This window comes from Hyperoodon ampullatus, assembly GCF_949752795.1.
Source record: "Hyperoodon ampullatus genome assembly, chromosome: 3".
Lineage (NCBI taxonomy): Eukaryota > Metazoa > Chordata > Mammalia > Artiodactyla > Ziphiidae > Hyperoodon > Hyperoodon ampullatus.
This window is the reverse complement of record NC_136916.1, coordinates 36705393-36717326: the sequence shown is the minus strand read 5'-3', so window position 1 is coordinate 36717326 and position 11934 is coordinate 36705393. Positions and strand designations below refer to the sequence as shown.

General features: G+C 39.9%; 1 protein-coding gene across 2 annotated transcripts in view; it reads right to left on the bottom strand.

The window, feature by feature from the left end:
• Positions 1–499: 499 nt before the first annotated feature.
• SEC11A (SEC11 homolog A, signal peptidase complex subunit) overlaps positions 500–11934 on the bottom strand; it is a 47782-nt gene continuing 36347 nt past the window's right edge. For both annotated transcript variants that reach the window (XM_079699800.1, XM_079699801.1), the window contains 3 exons: positions 7830–7949; positions 1186–1243; positions 500–1023 (listed from right to left, as the gene is read on the bottom strand). In XM_079699800.1, coding sequence (XP_079555926.1) covers positions 973–1023; positions 1186–1243; positions 7830–7949 — 229 coding nt within the window. In that variant the 3' untranslated portion in view covers positions 500–972. The remainder of the gene's footprint in view (positions 1024–1185; positions 1244–7829; positions 7950–11934) is intronic.

Genomic DNA, 11934 nt, shown 5'->3' with positions numbered 1-11934 from the left:
AAACCTTCCCTTCTTAAAGTCTGCATTAGAGAAAAGCAAAGTCAGTCACCTACAAGAACAGGTTCAGGCAAATTAGAGTCTAAAGAAAACAAGTACCACACTTGCCCTCCAGCACCTTCCTCATGCCTCCCCAGATGCTAATACTCACTACCATCTTGTAGAAAGAGCTGAGAACGTCTCAAGTGTAGAAAAGGTTATGAGTCTACAGCAAAGTGAGATTTTCTGAACCTCTCGGCAACCAGCTGGGTTTATACACATCTGAGACCCCCTAATGAAGAATCAATTTTATGACTAAGATTTCTTACGAATATCAACGGCTACTTTTGCTTCACAAAAACAAAAACAAAACAAACAAAAACCAGTTGTTAGTATTAGGACAACCTTCTTGGCTGAAGAATTGTTCACATCAAAGCCTGTATCTCCCCAAGGGTGCTAAGAACCAGCACAGGAAAGCAAATATCAAAAGCTTTCCCAACAAACACAAGTCAGGGATAAGGGGTTTCGATATGCAAAGTCTTTTATTTAAAATTTTTAAAAGTTAAGACGACGACCACCTCAGTATATGCCATTCCCATTATAAGGAGGAATGACAGTTTCAAACTCGTGCAGAGCTGCATTTTCATTTACAGAACTCTGTAGGCACTTTAGAAGTGAAGCTTGGCTTCAAAATACAAACACTGGGGGCTTTGGCTCAACCTTTTAATATAAAAAATTCACTGATGTACAAAAATGCGAAAGTGTGACAATGACAACTTATGAAATTCTGTGACTGAAAGTCCCCTCGAGTGCACGCTGTGATGCACATGCACCCGCCCACACGTACTCTGGCGTGGAAACATAAACTAATGCAAACCAGTGCTACCAAGAAGTGCCAACATGTGTTCTCCATTCCACCAACCACAGATTGATATCTACTCCAAACATTCAGGAACAAAAAGTACAGCATCTTCCAGGTACAGCAAGGCAGATTTCTTACTCACGATGGACCAGCACAAATAAACCCAGCAAAAATAGTACTGCATACTAGAAAACAAACACAGAACCACAAGTCAGAGAGTGTTAATTAACAAACTGGCCTTTGTGACCATGATAAATCACTAAACTATCCAACTGGTCTTCCATCTTTTAACTGTAATCCATTTAACGGTTTCCAAAATTAATGAAACATATAGTACAGGATCTTACCTTAAATTTAGGATAGTCATTCATGAGGATCGTCACAATCCCAATGTAAGGAACGAATCTAAACAAACAAAAAACTGATCATCATAGAACTTTCTACGTAGCTGTTATCATTTACTGAACATTCTCAATATCTTCCATAGAATACTAATTTTCAGCTCACAAAATCCATTTGTATATACTGTCCTATTAGACCCTTTCAACAGCCCATGTGATAGGGAAGTTAGGGGTACAGCCATTTTATAGATGAGGAAACAGTTGCTCATGTGCAAGGTACATGGTGGAACCAGTACCAGATCTGAGGTCCCTGACCTCTAGTTGGTGACTCTAATGCCACATGCTGATTCAGTGTTAGGGGTTGGGTTTGTTGTTATAACCTGTGGAGAGCTGTCAATCTAGCTGGGGAGACAAGGCAAACACAGCCAGAGCATTACAAGGTACTTCATGTTAAGTGTCCAAAAAGTGAGTGTACAGCTCTATTATAGTACTTAAGATTTCACCACCCTCTCATTTTTTAACCACTTGTAATCTGGCTTTGGCTCTCTTATTCCTGAAACTTCTTCTAGAACAGTTTAAATCACTGTATGCAGAAGACCAGTCTCAGCTCCTATCTTCCTTTTCATCTCTGCAGCACTTGACTTTGATGACCAGAAACTTGCCCTTGAAATCTTTCTGCTTGGTTTCTGTAACATACCAGTCTCTTTCTCTACCTACCTCTTGGCTGCTACACCTTTGCTTTTTCACTAGCTCTTGCTTTCCTCTTGTCCCTAAAGTTTGTCCCCTCAAACTAGGTAAAACCACTTGTTAAATAATCTCATATCACCTCATATATTTCCTTTGAAGTCTTCATCCTGAGTTTAATTACAGAATTAATTGCCTAACTAGCTGGATAGTGTCCGTCTCCCCTACTAGACTCTAAGCTCTATAAAGGCAGAAACAGTGCCAATCTCTTCCCCACTGTATCTTCAAGGCCAAACTTGACACTTGGCACATAGCAGGCATCCAGTAAATACTGCCTGATTGAATGCTGGAATATCCAGGCCTCTTCTCTTTCCCTTGGGGATCTCACTTCCTCCCGGGACTTCAATTCTCCCCTCAAAACAAAAGACTCTTGGGCTTCCCTGGTGGCGCAGTGGTTGAGAATCCACCCGCCGATGCAGGGGACACGGGTTCGTGCCCCGGTCTGGGAAGATCCCACATGCCGCGGAGCGGCTAGGCCCGTGAGCCACGGCAGCTGAGCCTGCACGTCTGGAACCTGTGCTCCGCAACGGGAGAGGCCACAACAGTGAGAGGCCCGTGTACCGCAAAAAAAAAAAAAAATGCAGATTGCGGACTTGCCCAGTGGCATGGTGGTTAAAAATCCACCTGTCAATGCACGGGACACGGGTTTGAGCCCTGGTCCAGGAAGACTCCACATGCTGCAGAGCAACTAAGCCTGTGCGCCACAACTACTGAACCTGCGCTCTAGTGCCCACGAGACACAACTACTGAAGCCCACACTCCTAGAGCCTGTGCTCCGCAACAAGCCACCACAAAGAGAAGCCCGTGCACCGCAACGAAGAGTAGCCCCCACTTGCCGCAACTAGAGAAAGCCTGCACGCAGCAACGAAGACCTAACACAGCCATAAATAAATAAAAATTTTAAGAAGTGCAGATTGCTCTATCTTCCCAGATTTACTGAGTCAGAGCACATCTGGAGGGTCGGGCCCAAATGACGCTTCTGCACATTAAAGTACAAGAAGCACAGTTCTAGCAAGCAAGATGTATGGAACAGGCATGTGGTGACAAATCACATCCCCTTTTAGGGCCCATGCTTTATTTTCAACCCCTGGGATCTCTAAGAGCTGAAAAGTAACAGTCACTACAGAATGGCCTAGCTAAGCTCTAGGAGGGTAGATAAAGGTTTTCTATATTTTTAATACACATATTTTTTCTTTTTAATGCAACAACTCTATTTCTTTTGTCTCACTTATAACATCTTCATAAAAGCAAGTTTCCAGTCTTTCAGAAGGAAAATTGTCTAAATTTAAGAACATAAAGGCAAATGCCTTACAGTAAAATGCAGATTAAAAGCTATAAAAGCATCTGTGACTTCTATTAAAACAACATCAGGGGCTTCCCTGGTGGCACAGTGGTTAAGAATCTGCCTGCCAATGCAGGGGGACACGGGTTCGAGCCCTGGTCTGGGAAGATCCCACATGCCGCGGAGCAACTAAGCCCGTATGCCACAACTACTGAGCCTGTGCTCTAGAGCCCACAAGCCACAACTACTGAGCCTGTGTACCACAACTACTGAAGCCCACGCACCTGGAGCCCGCACTCCGCAACGAGAAGCCACTGCAGTGAGAAGCCTGCGCACCGCAACGAAGAGTAGCCCCCGCTCACCGCAACTAGAGAAGGCCCAGGCATAGCAATGAAGACCCAACGCAGCCAAAAATAAGAAAATAAAATAAAATAAAAATCTAAAAAAAAAAAAAGTTTTAAATAAATAAAACAACATCAGACTGCTAATTCTGGCCCGATGATCAATCAGCAGCCATGCTCATGGGTAGAGACTTTCACTGTTACCTCCATACAATGATATCTATGCTCAAAGAACCACAATGATCACATAGTCTGCTTATGGGTTATCCATGGAAACATTTTCCCCCCCTAAGGTGGTTTTTCCTTGCCCACCATAAGTGTGAAATAGAAGCAACTTGATCTTTAGGAGTAATAGAAGCAAAACATAAGGTTGCCAGAATATGACAGGCAGTCCAAAGTCAAACAAAAGATTTAATTACCTATACTACTGTTTTCCTCCATGGACAGAGACAGTCAAGGGTTGCTAATCAAGTGCATAATCCTGCTATCATCAGTCATCTTAAACTCAAATCAGTTGCACTTTTATCCTACTGAGTTCAGATAAACTCTGCTAAAGCAAAGTTGATAATAAGCAGAGGTTTAAAATAAGTAAAACAAATGCCATCCACAAAGCCAACCTCAACACCAGCCTGTGGCAAGTTAACACCTAGAAGGTACATTAGGGGTAAATACGTGTCCCTGGGAGTTCTTGGGATCAAAGGTGCTGCCAAGAAAGGAGCCTCAGAAGGAAGAACTATCTGCTGATGCTCTGGGTGAAAATAATCTGTCAGATGTCAAAAGGGATCTACGTCTGGGAAGTTTGGACCCCAGTAGCTGCCTTAAAAAGGACCACTGTTTCTATCCCGGAACGGTCTGTTTCAAGCTAAGTAAAAAGTACATTTTAAAAGACTCCTCCAGGACTTCCCTGGTGGTCCAGTGGCTAAGACTCCATGCTCCCAATGCAGGGGGCCTGGGTTCGATCCCTGGTCAGGGAACTGGATGCCACATGCATGCCGCAACTAAGAGTTCAAATGCCACAACGGAAGATCCCGCAGGTGGCAACGAAGATCCCATGTGCCACAACTAAGACCAGACACAGAATAAATAAATAAATAAATAAATAAATAAATAAATAAATAAATAAAAGCCTCCTCCATAAAACTGATTTCAGTCAACAGAGAGCTCAATTACTCTGCTCCTTCCTTTAATTTTACTCTTCTTTTCGCTGTCAATATTTCCCTATTCCCTGATCTTCTGCCAGGCTTTCATCCTCTTTTCCTGTTGCTTTCTACTCGTCTTTGACTAATAGGTTTTCTTGTGTTTTTCAACTACCTGAATTTGGAAAGAATCACCCCTATTCTTACTTGGCTCAGTATTAGTTTCACTTTCTAAAAGTGTTTTATTACATGCTATAACATGAATGAACCTTGAAAACATTAAGCTAGGTGAAAGAAGCCGGACATATTGTAAGACCACATATTGTAAGATTCTGTTTATATAAAATGTCCAGAACAGGCAATCCATAGAGACAGGAAGTAGATCAGTGGTTGCCAGGGGCTGCAGGGAGACGGGGATGCGGAGTGACTGCAAATCAGTACCAAGTTCTCTTTTTGGGGTGAGGAAATGTTCTGGAATTAAACAGTAGTGATGGTTTTACAACTTTGTGAATATAATAAAACTCGTTGTACTGTACACTTTAAAAGGGTAAATTTTATATCCTAATATATATGAATTATATTTCAATAAAAATTGTTTTTATTTAGGGCTTTAGGCTTCAGTGTAAAATTTTTTAGTGTGCAGCTGTTTGAAAAAAAAAATTCCAAGGTTTGGGTACAGTCTGACTCTGAAATATAGTTTAGCATTTTATAAACACAATTTTCACAAAAGGAGGTGATGTGCCTCATTATGTGTCAAGGTACGTGGTGACATAATCAACGGAAAGTGAATTTGTACAGTTAAGATTCTGTGCTCCTGCTGTTCATGTCCCAGATGTTTATACTTCATGGAAAGTTATTTAATTAAGAGAGTACCAGACTATAACATTTTTTTTTTGTGTGTGTGTGGTATGTGGGCCTCTCACTGTTGGGGCCTCTCCCATTGCGGAGAACAGGCTCTGGACGCGCAGGCTCAGCAGCCACGGCTCACGGACCCAGCCGCTCCGCGGCATGTGGGATCCTCCCGGACCGGGGCACGAACCCGTGTCCCTTGCATCGGCAGGCGGACTCTCAACCACTGCGCCACCAGGGAAGCCCCCATATTTTTAATTAACAGCCAGAAAAAGGCCTATAACTTTCAATGTTGGGATTTTAGAAATAACACTGTACATAGTTTGGGACTTTTAAAAAATTCTTTAGAAAAGACAAGTTACTTGAGTAAAAGAAAGCCTGGTTCCTCCACCCTTCCATAGGATGATGCATTTTTTTACCCAAACAGGGGGCCAGAATGAGCAGACAGAGCTGCACTGAACACCTAAGAATCAAGATCCAGATAAAGAGACCCTCTGGGAGGAGTACAAATAAAACTGTACAGCAAAATTTGTCCAAAGCCTTAAAATATGCTTATGTTTCACCAGGTCATTCCAAGTGTAAGAATTTACTGTGAAGAAATGATAGGGCAGAGGCACTGAGATATATGTAACAGGGATGCTCATCATAACACTGTTCACAATCAAAGGCATCTGACAATAGGAGATTGGCTAAATAAAAATATGGTCTCTGCACACAGTAGAGTAGCATACAGATTTGAAAATGATGATATGGAAATAAATCTTTTGATTGGAGGATAAAAAAGAGGTTATAAGCAGTGTGACCATTCTCTCCCCATACACAAAATGTGTTTATGTATACACACTTACACATTAAGATCTGCATCTTTACACATATCGGCTAAAAGAACACAAACCAAAAAATTAAATATTTATGGAGGAACTGAAAGGAAAGAAGTGACTCTGCTTTTTGATGACTGTTATTTCCTTATGTTTCTAGAAGAATCTGTACATTTGCCATTAAAGGAAAAGCAAAAAGACTCTAAGAGGCTGATATTAGCAGCACCTTGGGAACTGAGGGAAATGGGAACTATCACTTCTCAGAAGCACTGATAATCTAATTTGAATTATAAAAGTATGTTTATCTCCATCATAGGAAATCAAGTTCCCTTGAACTGGAGGCGTACACAAAAAACCAGGTCTGCCGAAGACAAAACACATTGGTGCTTTTTCTGATCCGATCTCTCTGGCCCCAAACTAAACATCTCTTCTGCTGTAACTGAGGCAGCTTTTACTTAATAACTTGAATTTATTTCTTTATGGGAACACAGTTCCTCAGTTCCACTGTTCGCTAGTGGAATCACTGAATCCACAGTGTCTGTTCTAGGTTAGAAGGAGCAGATGTTCTGACAGTGGATAAGAGTGCCACGTGGCATCTAAAGAGTGAGAACAAGCAGCTACCCTTCTCAGAAGTGTTATACCAGTAATTGTGCTATGATGGTTAAAAGGGTGGGCTCTGGAATCAGCCAGTCACTTACTATCATCAGTGTGACCTTAGATAAACAACTTAACATGTCTGTGTTTCCTCATCTGTAGAATGGAAATATGAGGGTTGTTCTGAGGTTAAAATGAGGTAATACTTGTAAAGAAAGCACTTAGATTGAGTCTCTGGCACAGAGTAAGCCCTAATAAATGTGAGTTATTGTTAATAGTATTAATAACATGAAGGTAGTAATAATCTCATACTTCCTCATACCAGTAACTTACAATTCCTGTCCTTCACTGATCTGTTCTCCTGATAAAATCTGAAATAAACAGGCTTAATATAACTTTTAAATTTCATTTGACCTCAATAATTTCAAAACTAGAAATAAAACAATATGGAATAAATCAACATGATGAAATTAATCTAGATGAACACTTTAAGTTGCTGACTCAGTAAACACTTAAGAAATGTAAGTTTCAAGAAGCAGGATTAATACCGCTCTGGATCCCCAGAGCCTAGCACAGTATTAGACGTCAGAGTACATGGAAGGTGCCCAGTAACATTTCTGAAATGAATTAAACAGACAAATGAATTTTTTAAACTGTCACTCTAATTCATCCTCATCACTAATATTCTGTTCTTTTATAGCACCCCATATCCTCCCTTCTGGAGCAGTAAACCTGAAGTTTCAGATGCATTTTAAGAAGCATACTTTTTCAAAGGACACAAGGTGATTTGGACGAAGCAGGACCAAACCATCATATTCAATTGTGTATGATCAGACAATATGATCGAGAGAGCCAATGTTTCAGTAAATCTCCCCTCTATACTTACCCCCTCGCTCTCCCCACGACATCTTTTTTCTCTAGCCAATGTTGTCCTTGTTTATAGAGGCCTCGGTCATCAACCGCATTATTATCTCCTTTGGTCAAAAACTTGATATGTCCATTTTGCCTTAAAAGAGTAAGGGAAACCCAAGTCACCAAATACCTTCATGCCATTTCAAAGTACAAAATTTGTTCATGTTAACTGAAAATTCCTGTGGAACTGTGGCATTTTATCATCATTCCCAATATCAAAATAATTATTTATTTAGCTAAAAGGGTGTTCATAGCTATATTGTTTACAATAAGAAAAAACTGGAAGCAAACAAAGTCTAACAGGAGTTGAAATCTATGCAAGCATTAAGGCTGATGATACAGAAGAAAATTTATTTAATGATATCAGAAGATCATACAAATTTTATTAAGTGAAAAAATATTACAGAATAGCATGTACAGTGTAATCTCATTTTCATATTAAAATAAACACAAACCACAAATATTTTGGAAATACAAAGCACAAAGGAACACATTAAACTACTTCGTTTGGATATAATCTTCCAAATGAAGACTGTGGGAAACTACAGAATGACCCAGTTTCCTCAACCAATAAATTGCAAGGGACAAAGAAAGTTAGAGAAGGAATTTACAGATTTAAATAAAAGACATTATAAAGCCATATCAACCAACTGCAATTGAGGACCTTCTTTGAATCTGGATTCAAACAAATTGTTAAAAAAAGTTAAGACACAATTGGAAATTTGAACAAAGATTGGAAACAATGATACAAAGGAATGATTGTTCATTTTTTAGGTGTAAGAATGTTAATTATAGTTATACTCTTTAAAAGCTCACTGGTTATGTTTTATAGCTATTTATTGAAATATTCACATATGATACCACATGATATCTAGGATTTGATTCAAAATAATACAGGCAGGAGAAGGGGAAGAGGTGGTAATGTAGGCAGAACTGGCTATAGATTAATAATTATTGGAACTAGGTGGCTGGTACATGGAGGTTTATTATACTGTTTTGTCTACTTCTGTGCATGTTAGAAATTCTCCATATGAAAAAAAAAGTAAAAAAAAAAATATTAAACAAGGTCTAAAATGATAGACCAAGGTGTAAACAGCAGCTATCTATGGCTTTTTTTTTAGCTGACTTTTAGCTTCTCATTTTTTTTCTCCAGCAAACATGCACTACTTTTACAAGCCAGGGTCTATAGAAACATCATTCTACTCAATCAGATAATTATTAATTTAATTCTACTAAAGAACCATGAGGCTTCTAGTAATCTTAAAATTTAACTGAAAGCAAAGTGCATTTTACAGTTGATAAAGACTATCTTAAAAAATTAACTCAAGGGCTTCCCTGGTGGCGCAGTGGTTGAGAGTCCGCCTGCTGATGCAGGGGACACGGGTTCGTGCCCCAGTCCGGGAAGATCCCACATGCTGCAGAGCGGCTGGGCCAGTGAGCCATGGCCGCTGAGCCTGCGCGTCCGGAGCCTGTGCTGCGCAACGGGAGAGTCCACAACAGTGAGAGGCCCGCGTACCACACACACATACACACACACACACACAAAAATTCTCTAGAAGGAATCAATAGCAGAATAACTGAGGCAGAAGAACAGACAAGTGACCTGGAAGATAAACTAGTGGAAATAACTACCACAGAGCAGAATAAAGAAAAAAGAATGAAAAGAATTGAGGACAGTCTCAGAGACCTCTTGGACAACATTAATTGCACCAACATTCAAATTATAGGGGTCCCAGAAGAAGAAGAGAAAAAGAAAGGGTCTGAGAAAATATTTGAAGAGATTATAGTTGAAAACTTCCCTAACATGGGAGAGGAAATAGTCAATCAAGTCCAGGAAGTGCAGAGAGTCCCATAAATAAAACTCTTAGAGGAAAACATAGGCAGAACACGCTATGACATAAATCACAGCAAGTTCTTTTTTGACTCACCTCCTAGAGTAAGGGAAATAAAAACAAAAATAAACAAATGGGACCTAATGAAACTTAAAAGCTTTTGCACAGCAAAGGAAACCATAAACAAGACAAAAAGACAACCCCCTCAGAATGGGAGAAAATATTTGCAAACGAAGCAACTGACAAATAATTAATCTCCAAAATGTACAAGCAGCTCATGCAGCTCAGTAACAAAAAAACAAACAGCCCAATCCAAAAATGGGCAGAAGACCTAAATAGACATTTCTCCAAAGAAGATATACAGACTGCCGACAAACACATGAAACGATGTTCAACATCACTAATCATTAGAGAAATGCAAATCAAAACTACAATGAGGTATCACCTCACACCAGTCAGTACTGCCATTATCAAAAAATCTGCAAACAATAAATGCTGGAGAGGGTGTGGAGAAAAGGGAACCCTCTTGCACTGTTGGTGAGAATGTATACTGATGCAGCCACTATGGAGAATAGTATGGAGGTTCCTTAAAAAACTAAAAATAGAACTACCACATGACCCAGCAATCCCACTACTGGGCGTATACCCTGAGAAAACCGTAATTCAAAAAGAAGCATGTACCACATGTTCATTGCAGCATTATTTACAATAGCCAGGACATGGAAGCAACCTAAGTGTCCATCGACAGATGAATGGATGAAGAAGATGTGGCATATATATACAACAGAATATTACTCAGCCATAAAAAGAAACAAAATTGAGTTATTTGTAGTGAGGTGGATGGACCTAAGAGTCTGTCATACAGAGTGAAGTAAGTCAGAAAGAGAAAAACAAATACCGTATGCTAACCATATGTATGGAACCAAAAAATAAAAAATAAAATGGTTCTGATGAACCCACTGATGAATCCAGGGGCAGGACAGGAAAAAAGATGCAGACATAGAGAATGAACTTGAGGGCACAGGGATGGGGAAGGGTAAGCTGGGATGAAGTGAGAGAGTAGCACTGACATATATACACTACCAAATGTAAAATAGATAGCTAGGGGGAAGCAGCTGCATAGCACAGGGAGATCAGCTCAGTGCTCTGTGACCACCTATAGGGGTGGGATAGGGAGGGTGGGAGGGAGGTGCAAGAGGGAGGGGATATGGGGATATATGTATACATATAGGTGATTTACTTTGTTATACAGCAAAAACTAACACAACATTGTAAAGCAATTATACTCCAATAGAGATGTTAAAAAAAAAAAAAAGGTAGTATTGAGCAGATCCCAGTGTTGCATGGGGAGGAAAACGTATGTTCATAAGACAAAAAGAGAATGACCCCCAACTTAACATTTTATCTCTGGATGCTAGGATTACAGGAAATTTTGTATTTTCCAATTCACACAGCATCATGTGTAACAATAATAATGTAATAAGAATGTTCACAAGATGGAGATTCAATATATGAAAAAAAAGAGTTTTATGTTATATTTACAAAGTTACATAAGAAGCAGATGGAACTTTTAATCTGAGGGCCCAGGGTTCAAGTCCCTGTCCAGGTGCTAAAAAAAAAAAAAAAAAAATTAAATAAATAAAATTTATTTTAAAAAAAGAGTAGGGCTTCCCTGGTGGCACAGTGGTTGAGAATCTGCCTGCCAATGCAGGGAACACAGGTTTGAGCCCTGGTCTGGGGAGATCCCACATGCCGCAGAGCAACTAGGCCCGTGAGCCACAACTACTGAACCTACGCGTCTGGAGCTTGTGCTCCGCAACAAGAGAGGCCGCGATAGTGAGAGGCCCGCGCACCGCGATGAAGAGTAGCCCCCGTTCGCCACCACTAGAGAAAGCCTTCGCACAGAAACGAAGACCCAACACAGCCAAAAATAAATAAATAAATAAATAAATAAATTTAAAATTTTATATTAAAAAAAAGGTAGATGGAGAAGGAAGAATGAGACAAGAGAGAGGTTAGCTGAACAATTCCTACCTCTATTCTTTTTCCTTTTTTTTCCTACCTCTATTCTTAAAGCTCAGGATTTCATTTCTTAAAATAAGGTTCAGATGACAGAAACATGTAACAGTGCAAAAACCAGCTTGAAAACGTTCAGGACACATTTACTACAAAAACTTAATCCATTTTGGTTGTCCTTTGGTCCCATATTTAAGAACAATGTTAATACTATTAAATCAAATGATTATT